Source organism: Ascaphus truei, chromosome 5 (genome assembly GCF_040206685.1).
Source record: "Ascaphus truei isolate aAscTru1 chromosome 5, aAscTru1.hap1, whole genome shotgun sequence".
NCBI lineage: Eukaryota > Metazoa > Chordata > Amphibia > Anura > Ascaphidae > Ascaphus > Ascaphus truei.
In genome coordinates, this window is record NC_134487.1 from 101167684 (window position 1) to 101185401 (window position 17718).

The window sequence follows — 17718 nt, forward strand, 5'->3', positions numbered from 1 at the left end:
ACTTAGAATGCGCGTGCTCGGCACACATCCCCTGTATTAGCTATTTGCACTAAGTGTGAATTCCGCGTGTGACTGAGAGTGTGCGTGTGACTGAGAGTGTGCGTGTGACTGAGAGTGTGCGTGTGACTGAGAGTGTGCTTGTGACTGAGAGTGTGCGTGTGACTGAGAGTGTGCGTGTGACTGAGAGTGTGCGTGTGACTGAGAGTGTGCGTGTGACTCAGAGTGTGCGTGTGACTGATAGTGTGCGTGTGACTGAGAGTGTGCGTGTGACTGAGAGTGTGCGTGTGACTGAGAGTGTGCGTGTGACTGAGAGTGTGCGTGTGACTGAGAGTGCGTGTGACTGAGAGTGTGCGTGTGACTGAGTGTGCGTGTGACTGAGTGTGCGTGTGACTGAGTGTGCGTGTGACTGAGCGTGTGCGTTTGACTGTGCGTGTGACTGCGTGTGCGTCTGACTGTGAGTGTGACTGAGTGTGCATCTGACTGTGAGTGTGACTGAGTGTGCGTGTGACTGAGTGTGACTGAGTGTACGTGTGACTGTGAGTGTGTGTGGGGGTCTGGGGGGGTCAGTGTGTGGGGGTCTGGGGGGTCAGTCAGTGTGTGTGGGGCTCTGGGGGGGTCAGTGTGTGTGGGGGTCTAGGGGGGTCAGGCAGTGTGAATTCCGCGTGTGACAGTGTGCGTGTGACTGAGAGTGTGTGTGTGACAGAGTGTGCGTGTGACTGAGAGTGTGCGTGAGAGTGATAGTGTGCGTGAGACTGATAGTGTGCGTGTGACTGATAGTGTGCGTGTGACTGAGAGTGTGCGTGTGACTGAGAGTGCGCGTGTGACTGAGAGTGCGCGTGTGACTGAGAGTGCGTGTGTGACTGAGAGTGCGCGTGTGACTGAGAGTGCGCGTGTGACTGAGAGTGCGCGTGTGACTGAGAGTGCGCGTGTGACTGCGAGTGCGCGTGTGACTGAGTGTGCGCGTGTGACAGAGTGCGCGTGTGACAGAGTGCGCGTGTGACAGAGTGCGCGTGTGACAGAGTGCGCGTGTGACTGTGAGTGTGCGTCTGACTGTGAGTGTGCGTGAGTGTACGTGTGCATGTGAGTGTGCATGTGAGTGTGCGTGTGAGTGTGTGACTGAGTGTGTGACTGAGTGTGTGACTGAGTGTGCGTGTGAGTGTGTGTGTGTGTGGGGCTCTGGGGGGTCAGTGTGTGTGGGGGTCTGGGGGGGTCAGGCAGTGTGTGTGGGGGTCTGGGGGGGGTCAGGCAGTGTGTGTGGGGGTCTGTCAGTGTGTGTGGGGGTCTGGGGGGTTCAGTCAGTGTGTGTGGGGGTCTGGGGGGTTCAGTCAGTGTGTGTGGGGGTCTGGGGGGTTCAGTCAGTGTGTGTGGGGGTCTGGGGTGGTCAGTCAGTGTGTGTGGGGGTCTGGGGGGGTCAGTCAGTGTGTGTGGGGGTCTGGGGGGGTCAGTCAGTGTGTGTGGGTCTCTGGGGGGTCAGTCAGTGTGTGTGGGGGTCTGGGGTGGTCAGTCAGTGTGTTTGGGGGTCTGGGGGGGTCAGTCAGTGTGTGTGGGGGTCTGGGGGGGTCTGTCAGTGTGTGTGGGGGTCTGGGGGGGTCAGTCAGTGTGTGTGGGTCTCTGGGGGGTCAGTCAGTGTGTGTGGGGCTCTGGGGGGGTCAGTGTGTGTGGGGGTCTGGGGGGGTCAGGCAGTGTGAATTCCGCGTGTGACAGTGTGCGTGTGACTGAGAGTGTGTGTGTGACAGAGTGTGCGTGTGACTGAGAGTGTGCGTGAGAGTGATAGTGTGCGTGAGACTGATAGTGTGCGTGTGACTGATAGTGTGCGTGTGACTGAGAGTGTGCGTGTGACTGAGAGTGCGTGTGTGACTGAGAGTGCGCGTGTGACTGAGAGTGCGTGTGTGACTGAGAGTGCGCGTGTGACTGAGAGTGCGCGTGTGACTGAGAGTGCGCGTGTGACTGAGAGTGCGCGTGTGACTGAGTGTGCGCGTGTGACAGAGTGCGCGTGTGACAGAGTGCACGTGTGACAGAGTGCGCGTGTGACAGAGTGCGCGTATGACTGTGAGTGTGCGTCTGACTGTGAGTGTGCGTGAGTGTACGTGTGCATGTGAGTGTGCGTGTGAGTGTGAGTGTGTGACTGAGTGTGTGACTGAGTGTGTGACTGAGTGTGCGTGTGAGTGTGTGTGTGTGTGGGGCTCTGGGGGGTCAGTGTGTGTGGGCGTCTGGGGGGGTCAGGCAGTGTGTGTGGGGGTCTGGGGGGGTCAGGCAGTGTGTGTGGGGGTCTGTCAGTGTGTGTGGGGGTCTGGGGGGTTCAGTCAGTGTGTGTGGGGGTCTGGGGGGTTCAGTCAGTGTGTGTGGGGGTCTGGGGGGTTCAGTCAGTGTGTGTGGGGGTCTGGGGTGGTCAGTCAGTGTGTGTGGGGGTCTGGGGGGGTCAGTCAGTGTGTGTGGGGGTCTGGGGGGGTCAGTCAGTGTGTGTGGGTCTCTGGGGGGTCAGTCAGTGTGTGTGGGGGTCTGGGGTGGTCAGTCAGTGTGTTTGGGGGTCTGGGGGGGTCAGTCAGTGTGTGGGGGTCTGGGGGGGTCTGTCAGTGTGTGTGGGGGTCTGGGGGGGTCAGTCAGTGTGTGTGGGTCTCTGAGGGGTCAGTCAGTGTGTGTGGGGCTCTGGGGGGGTCAGTGTGTGTGGGGGTCTGGGGGGGTCAGGCAGTGTGAATTCCGCGTGTGACAGTGTGCGTGTGACTGAGAGTGTGTGTGTGACAGAGTGTGCGTGTGACTGAGAGTGTGCGTGAGAGTGATAGTGTGCGTGAGACTGATAGTGTGCGTGTGACTGATAGTGTGCGTGTGACTGAGAGTGTGCGTGTGACTGAGAGTGCGCGTGTGACTGAGAGTGCGCGTGTGACTGAGAGTGCGTGTGTGACTGAGAGTGCGTGTGTGACTGAGAGTGCGCGTGTGACTGAGAGTGCGCGTGTGACTGAGAGTGCGCGTGTGACTGAGAGTGCGCGTGTGACAGAGTGCGCGTGTGACAGAGTGCGCGTGTGACAGAGTGCGCGTGTGACAGAGTGCGCGTGTGACTGTGAGTGTGCGTCTGACTGTGAGTGTGCGTGAGTGTACGTGTGCATGTGAGTGTGAGTGTGCGTGTGAGTGTGTGACTGAGTGTGTGACTGAGTGTGTGACTGAGTGTGCGTGTGAGTGTGTGTGTGTGTGGGGCTCTGGGGGGTCAGTGTGTGTGGGGGTCTGGGGGGGTCAGGCAGTGTGTGTGGGGGTCTGGGGGGGTCAGGCAGTGTGTGTGGGGGTCTGGGGGGGTCAGGCAGTGTGTGTGGGGGTCTGTCAGTGTGTGTGGGGGTCTGGGGGGTTCAGTCAGTGTGTATGGGGGTCTGGGGGGTTCAGTCAGTGTGTGTGGGGGTCTGGGGGGTTCAGTCAGTGTGTGTGGGGGTCTGGGGTGGTCAGTCAGTGTGTGTGGGGGTCTGGGGGGGTCAGTCAGTGTGTGTGGGGTTCTGGGGGGGTCAGTCAGTGTGTGTGGGTCTCTGGGGGGTCAGTCAGTGTGTGTGGGGGTCTGGGGTGGTCAGTCAGTGTGTTTGGGGGTCTGGGGGGGTCAGTCAGTGTGTGTGAGGGTCTGGGGGGGTCTGTCAGTGTGTGTGGGGGTCTGGGGGGGTCAGTCAGTGTGTGTGGGTCTCTGGGGGGTCAGTCAGTGTGTGTGGGGGTCTGGGGTGGTCAGTCAGTGTGTGTGGGGGTCTGGGGGGGTCAGTCAGTGTGTGTGGGGGTCTGGGGGGGTCAGTCAGTGTGTGTGGGGGTCTGGGGGGTCAGTCAGTGTGTGTGGGGGTCTGTCTGTGTGTGGGGGGGTCCGGGGGGGGTCAGTCAGTGTGTGGGGGTCTGGGGGGGTCAGTCAGTGTGTGTGGGGGTCTGGGGGGGTCAGTCAGTGTGTGTGGGGGTCTGGGGGGGTCTGTCAGTGTGTGGGGGGGTCCGGGGGAGGTCAGTCAGTGTGTGGGGGGGTCCGTCAGTGTGTGGGGGGTCCGGGGGGGTCCATCAGTGAGTGGGGGGTCCGGGGGGGGGTCCGCGCGGGTTGCGCCCGGGTTTTTGTACCACCGCTTCCTGGGGGGCCCGCAAACGCCCGCGTCACTGGAGGGCTGAATGGCGCCGCTGCCAGCCGCTTCTGCGCATGCGCGGCATGGCAGCGGTAGTGGAAGTTAGGCGGGCCCATGTGTGGGCTGGGAGGGAGGTCCCATTCGGGTAAGGAAAGGGTGGGTGGGGGGCTGTCCCGGTCGGGCGGTCTCTGCTGTCCCGGGCAGCAGACGGGGACACATGTCAACAGCCGTGGCAGCGGGCGGGGAACGGCGCCGCTGCCAACCGCTTCTGCGCATGCGTGGCTTTCCTCCAGTCCCCACGATTACTGAGCATGCGCGGCTTGGCAGCGGATGTGCGGGGGGAATGGCGGCCGTTAGGAGCGGCGCCGGCGGCTGTCGCCGCCGCCGCCGCATATCATCAGCCATGTGGGGGGAGCGGGGGCCATTAGGAGCGGCGCCGGCGGCTATCGCCGCCGCCGCCGCCGCATCTGATTTGTGGAGCGGGTGTGATGTCAGTGTTGGGGTCGGGCTGAGCCAGAACACAGCCCGGCCTCAACTGCCAGCACTGACGTCACATCCGTTTCATTTCTGTCTCCACAATTCATTTTTGCCCCATCACGAATGAGGTGCCACTAAGGAAGTTTCACTTCAATAAAATGCTGAGTGCCAATGTTTAAAAAGCTGCTGTGAACACAAATATATGCCAGTGAACAATACAAATATAAAAAGATCCCCTGATGAAATCACTTTATGTGAAGAAACGCGTAGGGAAGAGCGTTTTTCAGCTGCTGTCACACTGTGATACACAATTCTACTCTATCCTCACTGCCCACCTCATTACGGACTGCCTTTGGGAGTGCAGAGAGACTTCTCTGATCAGCCCCTGCATCGCGGGGTCACGGACTGCAGACCTCACATCCGGAATACACTAACATTGTGGAGGACTTCCGGGTCACATTGTGGTGAGCTGTTTCCTGTATCCCCTGCTGGATGTCGGTTCAGAAGAGCTGAGAAAACCTAGACAGAGAGAGGGCGCGCCATCCAAGGCACATCGTGGGCGGTTGGCGAATGAGTATACTCATTATATGCTTTTATTTATCCTGTGTTTGTGAGTTCGCATTTGTTGGTTTTATTCATTTTTATTAAATTGTATTTTTTCATGCTGCACTAGGATCGGGCGCTTTCTTTTCTTGTTGTTCATATATATATATATGTGTATGTGTATATATTGTGTGTGTGTGTGTGTGTGTATATATATATACACACACACACACACACACACGTTGCTGCCCTTCTCTCTTTGCCCTTGCAGTGTCTTGGCCTCTAGCACTGTTGGCTCATGTGTGGCCTGAAAGTCTTGTGTTTGTGTTGGTCCAACAAAAGGTTTTACACGTCATGAATCTAGTGTTGTCTGCACATTATCTAGAGTGATTTTAATTAGATCTTTAATGCTCTTTACGCTCCATTGGTATGCAGTGTTGCTAAGGTGACATACAAACAGAATATATTGTCTCGTGTATTTTAGAATACTAAATTCACCCTACTGCTTTACTTACGAGTCTGTTTACTGTATTGTATAGAAAGCATTCACACATTGTGTCACCGTTTTTATGAAGTCTCTCTTCAATAATATTCAGAACTGCAGCTGCTACTAATTGTGTTTAAATGCCATCATCCCTATACTGGATAAGTAGCTATGTCTGCCCCCTGCAAGGCAGAGTACAAGAAATGAGAGAAACTAAATGAGAAATGAATTCACAAAGTATTGTTATTAATATTAATAAATATGAATATATTGCTATATAATTTATATAATAGATACAACATTGCCACTGAGGGCAGGTACCACACCAGCCAAGGGAGTGGACACACAGGTGGGTCAGTCACAGGTTAATGTTTAAGCTACAAGTTTTATTAAGTAAATAATGTTGGATGTTAAAGGTATGCCACATGGACTTCCTTGAAAAGATGAGTTTTCAGCGAGTTTTTACATTTCTGAAAGCCGGGGGAGAGTGATGATACATGGTGTGGAATTCCAGAGGAAGGGGCAGCACGGGAGACGTCTTGTAGACGGGAGTGAGAGAAACTTGTAAGGCAAGAGGAAAGGCGGATGTCGTGGGCAGAATGTAGGAGGCATTTAGGGATATATTTCAGGATGAGAGCTGAGATGTAAGGTGTGGCAGCGTCGTTGAGAGCTTTGTAAGTCAGAGCTAGGGTTTTACATTGGTTTCCAGAGGATATGCGAAGCCAGTTACACGATTTTCCTTAATTTTGCAATCAAAACATATCCCAGCCCTCTTAATGTACAGTGTTATAATTTATTCCAGTGGTGAGAGAGGGGATATAGCCCGTTTTGTTAGTGGCCATGAATATATTACCGTGGTAATTTCAGGCTGCTTATCTTCTGTGTGTGACCTTGGACAAATCAAATTAACTTCGATCTACAAGTTGGGATGCCGAGGGACACAAGAATCAGATCTTATTTCACTATTGAGTGTATTCTGCTACTGTATATGCAAGAACATTTTTCCATTTGGCCACATCGTAGTTGATTCTTTAACATCCAGGTCCACACGAATACCAGTTAGTCGAATTTGGACAGAATATATTTGACAGTCTGGCCACCTACTTTGAAGTCCTTCCAGATATTTGATACAGTTTGGTTTGCTGTTTTTACATCTTCAGTGACTTTGTATATTCTATATCTGCACCATCTGATTGGAATATTGACAGTTGCATCTATGGTGCGCCTACACAGAAGACTGTCCTGGTCCCACACGATCACATCATTTTTTTATGCCCTTTTTCTTATTGTTAATCTCCCAATTTTTGTGAGCGAACATTGTCTTTGTTGTTCAATAAATTTCCCCCCATTTTATGTACTTACTATGTTTGGAGCGTGCGCATAGCTACGGTAGTGTTTATAGAACAACTGTATTTATAAAATAATTGGGAAGGGATACACAGGTACACTATGATCCTTAACAGAAGGATCATTATATCCATTCACATTACATAGGAACATAACACTCTGCACTAAACACTGCGCAGATGTATGTTAGTGTTTTTCCGTGTGGCTACCCAATCCTGTGTATCAAGACCTGTGTAATGCTGCTGTCACACCATTAGAGCTCTTATTTACATATTGGTGTAGCAGGACTGTACTTCACAAAACTCTTCAGTACCCCTTTATTGGTCTTCCTTAGAGAGTCCCCTGTGACGGTGCTTGTTTCTCCGCCCAAGATCGACTGCACTCTAGCCAGCATTTGCTAACTCGGACGGAACGTAGACTGGCCCCCGGTCACCGACAGTCCGTCCTGAATTTCCTCAGGCTCGTGCAGCTCTGCCCCGCGTGCTCCGCGTGCCCCTCTTAAAGGCTCCTCTCTCCTTGGTCCCTCCTCTCCAACATCTTTTGTCATTGGCTGCTGTCATGTCTATCATGAATCACATGCTCAGTGCACACTGGAGAGGAGTCTGACATGTGGCAGTGTGTGTTTGTGTTACATACATCTAACCAGGAGTTACACACACATATAATGGATATATGTACTGTATATACAGTTAGGTCTGGAAATAATTGGACAATGACACAATTTTCATAATTTTTGCTCTGTACGCCACCACAATGGATTTGAAATGAAACAACCGAGATGCAATAGAAGTGCAGACTTTCAGCTTTAATTCAAGAGGTTGAACAAAAATATCGTAAGAAACGTTTAGGAATTGCAACCATTTTCATACACAGTTCCCTTATTTCAGGGGCTCAAATGTAATTGGACAAATTAACACAATCATAAATAAAATGTTCATTTTTAATACTTTGTCGAGAATCCTTTGCAGGCAATGACTGCTTGAAGTCTGGAACGTATGGACATCAACAAATGCTGGGTTACCTCCTTTGTGATGCTTTGCCAGGCCTTTACTGCAGCTGTCTTCAGTTTTTGTTTGTTTGTGGGTTGTTCTGCCTTAAGTTTTGTCTTCAGCGAGTGAAATGCATGCTCGATCGGGTTGAGATCAGGTGATTGACTCGGCCATTGAAGAATATTCCACTTCTTTGCCTTAAAAAACTCCTGGGTTGATTTCGCAGTATGTTTTGGGTCATTGCCCATCTGTAAAGGGAAGCGCCGTCCAATCAACTTCGCTGAATTTGGCTGAATCTGAGCATACAATATATCCCTATACACTTCAGAATTCATCTGGCTGCTTCTGTCTTCTGTCACATCATCAATAAACACTAGTGACCCAGTGCCATTGTAAGCCATGCAAGCCCATGCCATCACACTGCCTCCACCGTGTTTACAGATGATGTGGTATGCTTCGGATCATGAGCCGTTCCAAGCCTTGTCCATACTTTTTTCTTCCCATCATTCTGGTACAGGTTGATCTTAGTTTCATCTGTCCAAAGAATGTTGTTCCAGAACTGGGCTGGCTTTTTTAGATATTGTTTGGCAAAGTCTAATCTGGCCTTTCTATTCTTGAGGCTTATGAATGGTTTGCACCTTGTGGTGAATCCTCTGTATTTGCTCTCGTGAAATCTTCTCTTTATGGTAGGCTTGGATAATGATATGCCTACCTCCTGGAGATTGTTCTTCACTTGCCTGGAAGTTGTGAAGGGGTTTTTCTTTACCATGGGAAGGATCCTACGATCATCCACCACTGTTGTATTCCGTGGACGTCCAGGCCTTTTTGTGTTGCAGAGCTCACCAGTGCGTTCTTTTTTTCTCAGAATGTGTCAAACTGTTGATTTGGCCACTCCTAATGTTCCTGCTATCTCTCTGATGGATTTTTTTTTTTGCAGCCTAAGGATGCCCTGTTCACTTGCATTGAGAGCTCATTTGACCGCATGTTGTGGGTTCACAGCAACAGCTTCCAAATGTGAATGCCACACCTGGAATAAACTCCAGACCTTTTATCTGCTTAATTGATGATGAAATAACGAAGGAATAGCCCACACCTGTCCATGAAACAGCTTTTGAGTCAATTGTCCAATTACTTTTGGTCCCTTGAAAAGAGGGGGCTACATATTAAAGAGATGTAATTCCTAAACCCTTCCTCCAATTTGGATGTGAATACCCTCAAATTAAAGTTGATAGGCTGCACTTTAAGCCCATATTCATTATTTAACTGTAACTTGAATTTATTTTGGTACACAGCCGAAATAACAAAACTTGTATCAGTGTCCAATTATTTCCGGACCTAACTGTATATATCCATGTTCTAGGAAGGAGACAAACAAAGACGTGTTGACATCTCATAAATAAAAGCTCAGTTAGATGCTAGGATATAGTAGAGCCCAGCTATTATGGGTAGATAACGTTAATATTTGGTATATTGACCCCTGGAGAGGGAATAATAATGTATATTACAGTATATTGTAGCTATGGTGCTAAAATACCTAGCTCTGTTAGATACAATCTAGATATAGGGGCATAAAGTCTTGTGAGTTGACCAAACCCTATGTTAGATTGGGACAATGTAAATAGATCAATAGGTGTAAACTAATATTGTGTATTGAAAATAAGCCCCCATATTGAACAGACCACGGGGTCTAGTAAGGTAGAAATAGATGATGGTCCTAATTAGAATGATATATAAATGTCAGGTTAGTGTGTGTGTGTGTCCGGGTGTCCGGGTGTCCGGACATGGCAAATCCTGGAAGTTTGCAAAAAACGGGAGCCACGCTAACACCGCGTTATATGCGGATCCGCATTGTAGCGGACCACGCTATAACGGGTTTGAGCTATATATAGTGTGTGTGTGTGTGTGTATATATATATATATATATATATATATATATATATATATATGTGTGTGTGTGTCATTACATTATTGTGATAAAAAATGATAAAACAATTAAAATTTTATAATTATTATTTACAAAAATAATAACAGATTAGAAACAATCCTGAAATGTGAATAAATGTGTATATTATTGCGCATGTCCAAGAATAATTTCCCTCCTGGTCTCTTCCTCATGTCAGAGTTCCCTTAACTTTTTTTTCTAGAAAAAAAACTACTGTATATTTTAAGTATGCATACTTCTGTTGTGTGACTTGTGGCCCCTTAGTTCCACTTAGATGCTTTTTGCATAAATATGCTTGCAAACAGCAAAAGGTGTAATACACAGTGAGCCAGTCTTGGACTTCATCCACAGGGTTTTACACAGCGCTGTGCACATGCGCAGTACATATTGGGCAGCAGTGTTTCTCATTTGTGAGTGCACTGGCCCTTTAAGGCGCATACAAGCAGTTATAGTTGAATTGGTGTGTTAGGACTGCTGTGCAAACCCCATGGCTGTTTGCTTAGATATTGCAACATGTTTTGGGGTTTTTTGAATAGCTTTGTACCTTATATCCACTAATATAGAGGCTATTCTACTGTATTACATAGCGCTTGTGTTGCACATGCGCAGTAGACCCTGGTTGGATTGAATGAGCCTTGTGGGCACCTGTAGTAAACCAGGACTGTTTTTTACTTCCTAAACAAGATGGTCGTGCATTCCAGCATAGGGCTGCGGTCCACATCAGCTAGTTATGCAAGGTTTTTGGTGGTTTTTTTGTTTTTACACAGGTGAACATGATTTATTATCACTTAGGTTTGATAGATGTGGGTATATAAGGGTATGCACTAGCATTCACACACTGCACGTCCCTGAGGAAGGTCACATTCTGATGACCGAAACGTTGGATGCAGTGCCTATGTATTTATCCTGAATACGTCAGCTTTGGATTTCCCTGACTGTGTGCTGTCTCGTTTTTCCTGGATCTCTATCTGGTAAAATCTTTCTGTGTATGTGCATATATGGGATAAGCATCAGTGGATAACCTGTTTTCAGTGTGCCAACTGCTTTCTATTTTTTATTTATATATATATATATATATATATATATATATATATATATATATATATATATATACACACAGTGGTTGACAAATCACCAAAAAATCTACTCGCCACACAAAAAAATCTACTCGCCACCTAGTACCAAACGTGTGCTGCTTGGGCCAATAGGAGCTCGCCACGATGTTAAATCCACTCGCCCGGGGCCAGCAAATGTATAGGTTTGTCGAACACTGTATATATATATATATATATGATAATGGTGAAAGGCAGGGTTGCAGACCTGTCTAAGGCTGCGTCCCCGCTAGCGCTGAGTGGGCGGCGCTTGCGGCGGTTACTTATATACAGTGGTTGACAAATCACCAAAAAATCTACTCGCCACACAAAAAAATCTACTCGCCACCTAGTACCAAACGTATGCTGCTTGGGCCAATATTTACTCGCCCGGGGGTTAAATCCACTCGCCCGGGGCGAGCAAATGTATAGGTTTGTCGAACACTGCTTATATATATAAATATATATATATATACACACAGTCTGCATACACACCTCTAATATAGGGAATTCATAAGGCCATATAATATACTCTAAGTAATAGAGAATGGTCGGTGCTCGGAGACAAAAGTAGATATAGCACAAACAGGACAATAAATAGTCTCATTAACGAGCACTCAGAATATCCACTAGCGAAATAAACAAACTTTAATGTCTTCACTTATAACATGTTAAAAACATATAAAACCAAACCGGGGGGGGATTGTGGGATTGTGGGGGTAGCGGGACCCTCAATAAACACAGTGTGCAAATAGATCAAAACTGACAGGCTAAGTTTACTGCACCATTATCCTAAATAGGAGTTGGTGCTAGAGATATATTATGCAGACCTCTCTGAGTGGTAATGTGAGATACTGTATGTGAAATGGTGCTCAGAATCAGTATCAGGCTCTGTATCAACCTTGATTGTAGCAATAATAATCCTTAAATGTCCAGATACTGATAGGATGGTGATAAAGAATCAGTCATGAATAGACCTAGGTGAATCAGGTGTGTCTAGTGGTGTTAGCATACCAACCACAAATATTGACACTGTCACCAATAACTCCACATAGGGTAATCACAATATAAGCAATACGATACTGACAGGACTTATATCAGGGCATATTAGCCCATTACCTGCCAGTTTGCAGCATCCCAATGGTTTCCATAGCGTGCAATCCGCAGAGTAGTAGTCCAGAGAAGTAGTGTGTGACGGAGCACCGCAGGAGGACCTCATATCTTGAGAAAATGAAAAAAAATCCCAAAGCAAACTCCCAAGTAGTCAGATCAGTTTATTGCAGGCTCAAAAACAGATGGACTAAGCAAACGCACCTACACTGGCGACACACTTTATTCGAGCTCGGCTAGTCCCACGAATTCGGGTATACCCGGGTGTATTGAGGTTTGTGACTGTTTTCTGCCCGAGTGCATTGGGTTATTTTCCAAGCAGGGATTGAAGCATTTTATTCCCACTGGCTGCAATACTGCACAGTATATATATATATACTGCATTACAATTCATGAATTTATGCCATCTGGTAGACACGCGAAGCATTGCAGCCTTTTAAATCCTAATCATTATCATTTAACAGATCAGCCGCCCATCAGCCAGGCATGAACCCAGGCTGGGAAGGCAAATGCAACGGGGCTTGTCAGAGGTGAGGAGCGGCGCATTCCAGGTATCTGCCAGGTACATACCGGGTATTTGCTCGAATAAAGTGTGTCGGTGCAGTACGCGTTTCGTGCATCGGCAAAATTGCAAAGCCAGTACAAATAACCTCACACTAATGAGACCCATAAAGGTCGAAATAGCTGTCTGTGAGTGGTTTGACTGGCTTTGCCTCTTATTCCATGCTGTGCTTAAAAGCTGTGTGAACAGCAGAGCATTTGCTTATAAGGGTTCCATGTAAAAATGGATTTCAGGCAAAGGTGACATGTGTCCATTTGCATGTCACGTCCCAGAATCCCTTGCTGCAGTGAAAGCACTGTATGCTAGATCAGGGGAGAGCAAACTTTTAGTGCTGCTCCTCCCTCTCTCTCTCCCCCCAGCTCTCTCGCCCCGCCCACCTTCAACCACGTCAGATGACGCTGCTGGGTCATGTGCGTGATGTCACGCCGCGTAGTCATGGCGACGCAACACAAGCCGACTGAAGCAAGGTAAGTAAACAGTTGCAGGGGCCTCACGCGATCCCCCGGCATTAATTTAAATGCATGGAGGAAGAGCGCAGGGCCTCTGCAACTGCCCGCGCCCCCCCAGCAAAATCTCCCAGCCCCTGGGGGTCCCGCCCCCCAGTTTGCACACCACTGTGCTAGATGATAATGCTGAAAGACAGGGTTGCAGACCTGTCTAAGACATGTGAATGTGCTCACAAGTGATTTTCTTTATTGGCTATATACTAACGGTGGAGGTTTTTTGTTGCCTTCTTCACCCACCTAGTTTCGCTGTAACATTGATGCCCTTTCTCTGTTTGTCCTTGCAGTATCCTTGGCCTCTAGCACTGTTGGCTTGGCAGGACAGGTTGTGCATACAGAAAGCACAGAAGTCGTGCTAACTGCTGACCCTATAGTGGGATTCGGGATACAGCTCCAGGGCAGCGTTTTTGCAACAGAGACATTGTCTTCTCCACCGTTGATTTCCTATATTGACATGGACAGCCCAGCTGAAAGGTGAGCCTTCATTGTTTTACTGACCACAGTCTTAGAAAGGACTATACTGTACTAACTTCTAGCTGTTCTGTGTGAGGTTTTCTTATTGCTACCATAAGAGTGGAAGGGGCTAAAAGTGGTGGATTATCATTAAATAACATTGCTCTGAAAATCAGGGTCCTTTGTACTTATGCATTTCATTTTCATATGTAGGTAGGAAAATATAAACCCCTTGTTACGCTGTGCTCGTCACAATCTAGACGAGACCCCTGTGCTGAGATGGGATAGTAGCCACCAGCCACAGACACAGGGACCCCGTCCTGGAATGTAGAGTAGTCTTGCTGGCCGAGTCTAGGACAGGAGAAGTGAGAGTAAACGTATACTTGCCGAGTCCGATGCGGGGGAGGTCCAGAGCTAGTGAGGTACTGTTGCCAAGGTCAGAACTGGAGAAGAGCGGATGGTCGGAGTCCAGAGCCAAGGGTCAGGGCAGGAGAGATACGGATGGTCAAAGTTCAAGCCAAAGTCGGGGTTCCAGAGAGCGAGGGTTCCAAAGGCAGGCAGAGTCGGTACACGGGTTAGCAGAACTAGGACAAGGTAACAAGGCAAGGGAGGCAGAGGCAAACACCAGGTAACGTGAGTCTATGCTCAGCCGAAGTGCCAGTGGCACAGCTGAGCATAAGTAGCAGGCAAGGACCAATCACCCCAGGGGGTGGAGTGGAGGCGTAACCCTCGCGGGGACCAGGGATAGGCCGTAAGGAAAGAGAGAGCTGTCAGTGCTGGAACTAATGAGTTCCTCTTGACTCGTCGCTCGGGGCGTTGCGCGTGCGTTGCACGCTTGCGTCACACGCCGGTGACGTGTCTTGCGTCTGCCCTCCAATCCCGCGGTGCGGGGTCTGCGCCTGCGCAGCGCGTCAGCAGGGACTGACGCTCCCGTGGGGAGCGCTCTGCGTGTGCGGGGAGAGGCGTGTGACGGAGGAGGACAGCGCGGGAGGTTGACAGCAGGTGTCGGGCCGGAGCGGAAGTAAGTGCTCACGCGCGGAGTCTGCACTGGGACGCGCGAAGGACCGCAAGTCGTGACACCCCTTCAGAATGAGCATCCTGAACTGTTTAATGATACTGCATCAAACAGATAAGATGTGGTCACTTCTCATATGTGACCCCTTTCTATAATACAACTGATGTTCCCTACAATGTTAACTTTCCATATCTCATTTATTTTATTAATAAGTGCATTACAAGCTATTTTTCTGATGAGTGCAGTCTCCGAATGATAATACTAAAGGGGCTCCAGCCCTGTTTTCTTTCCTTTGCTACTTAACTAAGCTCTTTTTTTTTTTTGACAGGAAATTTGTTGAGGCTTTGTTTTTTGTGGTTGGCTTTTTTTTGGTTTCTGATAAATTATGCAGGATCATTTGCTCTGCATGCAGCACATAATGAAATTTCTGTCCTGACGATAAAATATCATGTTCTTGATCTGGTATGAGAAGATTAACAAGCTCCAGTGGCTTTATCATGCAGGTTCTACTGTCAAGGGGCCGGAGGCTATATTAATTACAAAAGAGGAAATGCATTGAAAGGGATTGCCATATTGAGAACTTAAATATTTTGTGTGCCACGGGGAATGCTTCATCAGTCAGCAGTGTGTGTGAGCCCTGAGCAAATCGTAGGAAATACTATGTTTGAATTATTAATCATTTCTTTGGGACATTTCATAGGCTTCTCATAATTACAATAGTGTTTTTTGCATCCGGAATCGGGGTTCTCTGCTGTAGGTGTGTGTTGAGAGAATGCTATACAGGTATGTCCAACGGTAGCAGACCTAGTACAATACTCTTGTTGCCGTAAACCAGTGGTGCGCAAACTGGGGAGCTTTTCAGGGGGGGGACGCGGCGTTTATAGAGGCCCCGCGCTGAGAGTGCGAGGCCTCTAAACTTGCTTACCTGGCTCCAGTCACACGTCTCTATGGCATCGCGGCGTCAAATGATGCCCATTGCCATAGAGACGTGACCTCAAATGACGCCGCGGGTCACTTAACGTGACGTCACATGACCCCGAAGCGTAATATGAAGCAACATTAGAGGCGAGGGGGGCGCAACCGAGGAGGAGAGAAGGTAGCGGGGGCGCAGGGAGTTTGCGCACCGCTACTGTAAACCACTCTAATAGATGCCTTGGGAGTGTACACTGTTAAAAGCAAGTATTCATGTCATAAATTTTACAAAAGCAAATGAATCTGGGGGCGTGGCTTGGCGTCTAGCTGTACGGTTGCAGGTCGTTGAAGCGCCAGGCCAGGACAGCACATCATACAAGATTTTAGTTAATGAAACAATCAGCTTTTAACAGCATTTCAGCCCAAGAGTTTCCCCAGCTCTCCAGGGACAATACAATGCCCAAATCCAGAAAATCCACCCGACCGACGGAAGGTCCGGATTTCACCGCAAAAAGCCTGCAGTGACTGCAATCTCCATACAATATGGCGGCTGGCTGACAGATTCGGACCAAGAGGAAGACCCAACGAACCACGTGTCAACCAAACAAGATTTTTGAAAACCTATACCCGAGGCTAACATCCGCTTTCCAAACCGAAATGCACAGTTGGCTGGGTTCACAAAGTATGTTCTGATTCTAGGGGATGTCCCACCTCGCTGCATCTCCTATCGCCTAAAACCCGGTCCCCATATGATTGCTTTCATCTAATAACCCACACAGAGGTATCCCATTGTGGCATGTTCCAAAACCTGGGCTGACATTTTCTTCCATAGCGTCCGTCCTAAGTGCCAGCAGACAACCCCCCCTCCCCCCCCCTCAATACATATCGCTAGTGTCTTAAAGAACATGACCTTACATGTGAATTAGGGATACCCCACCGATACTGGTATTCTGTAACTGTTAGGTGCTGGTTTCCACATTCTGTAGCCTTTTGTCTTGGATGAATAAGTGCTGTAATGTTATATTGTTCCAGGTCTCCCTTGTCATTCTCCCCCCTGGACATGGACTTTGTACACTTAGGCCCTTACAATGGCCCAAGTCTTTTTTTTTTTTTTGTATTTTTCAAGTGTTCGGTCATTTGCCATCTCCACCTCTGACATTTCCAAAGATTTCCTTACGCCAACCCACAGGTGTACAGCCCATGTGAGTTACTATACCATTAAGGCGTTCCTGTTTATACCGTAATATCTTCTCTAAAACTAACTTCTCGCAATGTTCAGGGGTTCAACAGTCCCAAAACTGTACACTGGCCCTTTCCAACTATAAAAAAAGAAGTGGCCAACATCATATTTCTCCAAGAAACACACTTCAGCACAAGATCAGCACCTTCTTACTTCCACGAACAATATTCCCTAGTGTATTTATCCTCTGCGAGAGTTAAGAAAGGGGTGGCCGTATTGTTCAATAATATACCCTTCATACTATATTAGGCTCACAGAGATAAAGAAGGTAGATACCTATATCTGGTGGGCACCATGGGTGGAATTCAGATAACCCTGGCGAACATATATGCACCCGCTTTCTCTAGAAACCCCATTCTTCAACAACATTCTGGACAAACGGCAATCCATAGAAGAAGGCAATCTTACTGATATGGTTTAATATATTTTCACTCTATTATGGTTCTATTCGAGGTAACTCCTCACCCCGATCGCTCATAATGTTTTCGTGTTCCCTTCTTTTTTTCTGTAGCCCATAAAAATGTAATAAATAAAAAGTAAAAAAAAAATAATAATCTGTGACTTTCCTGTAGTAGAAACCTTTTGAAATGTGGGTTTAAAAAGGATCCACCTTTCTAGATCTTGCTCTGTAGTATTGAAGCACATAAGGTTTTTTGATACTCTTAGGATATCCACAGACATGTTAAAGAAACGTTGAACCTTTTAGACCTAAAGGGCCACCAACATGAAAGGTTTTATGGATATCCCTGCTTCAGCACAGATTGAGCCACTTATTGAGACACCTAGGCTGAAGCAGCAATATCCTTAAAAGCTGGCCTGTTTGTGGCCCTTGAGGACTGAGTTTGAGACCCCTGTTTTAGACGTGTCACTCTACATACAGTATAAGTTTACCCAGTGATACCAGCAGCTGCTAGGGGTTTTGAATAGGGAGGTCCCCTTTGAACCACTTATTGAATTGTGAAAGCATCTCTAGTGAAACTAGATGC

The 17718-nt window shown here is 48.1% G+C and overlaps 1 protein-coding gene across 18 annotated transcripts in view; it reads left to right on the plus strand.

The window, feature by feature from the left end:
* The window catches only part of GRIP1 (glutamate receptor interacting protein 1), an 894479-nt gene that overhangs the window by 837639 nt on the left and 39122 nt on the right, over positions 1–17718 (plus strand). For all 18 annotated transcript variants that reach the window (XM_075600319.1, XM_075600328.1, XM_075600326.1 and 15 more), the window contains one exon: positions 13400–13586. In XM_075600319.1, coding sequence (XP_075456434.1) covers positions 13400–13586 — 187 coding nt within the window. The remainder of the gene's footprint in view (positions 1–13399; positions 13587–17718) is intronic.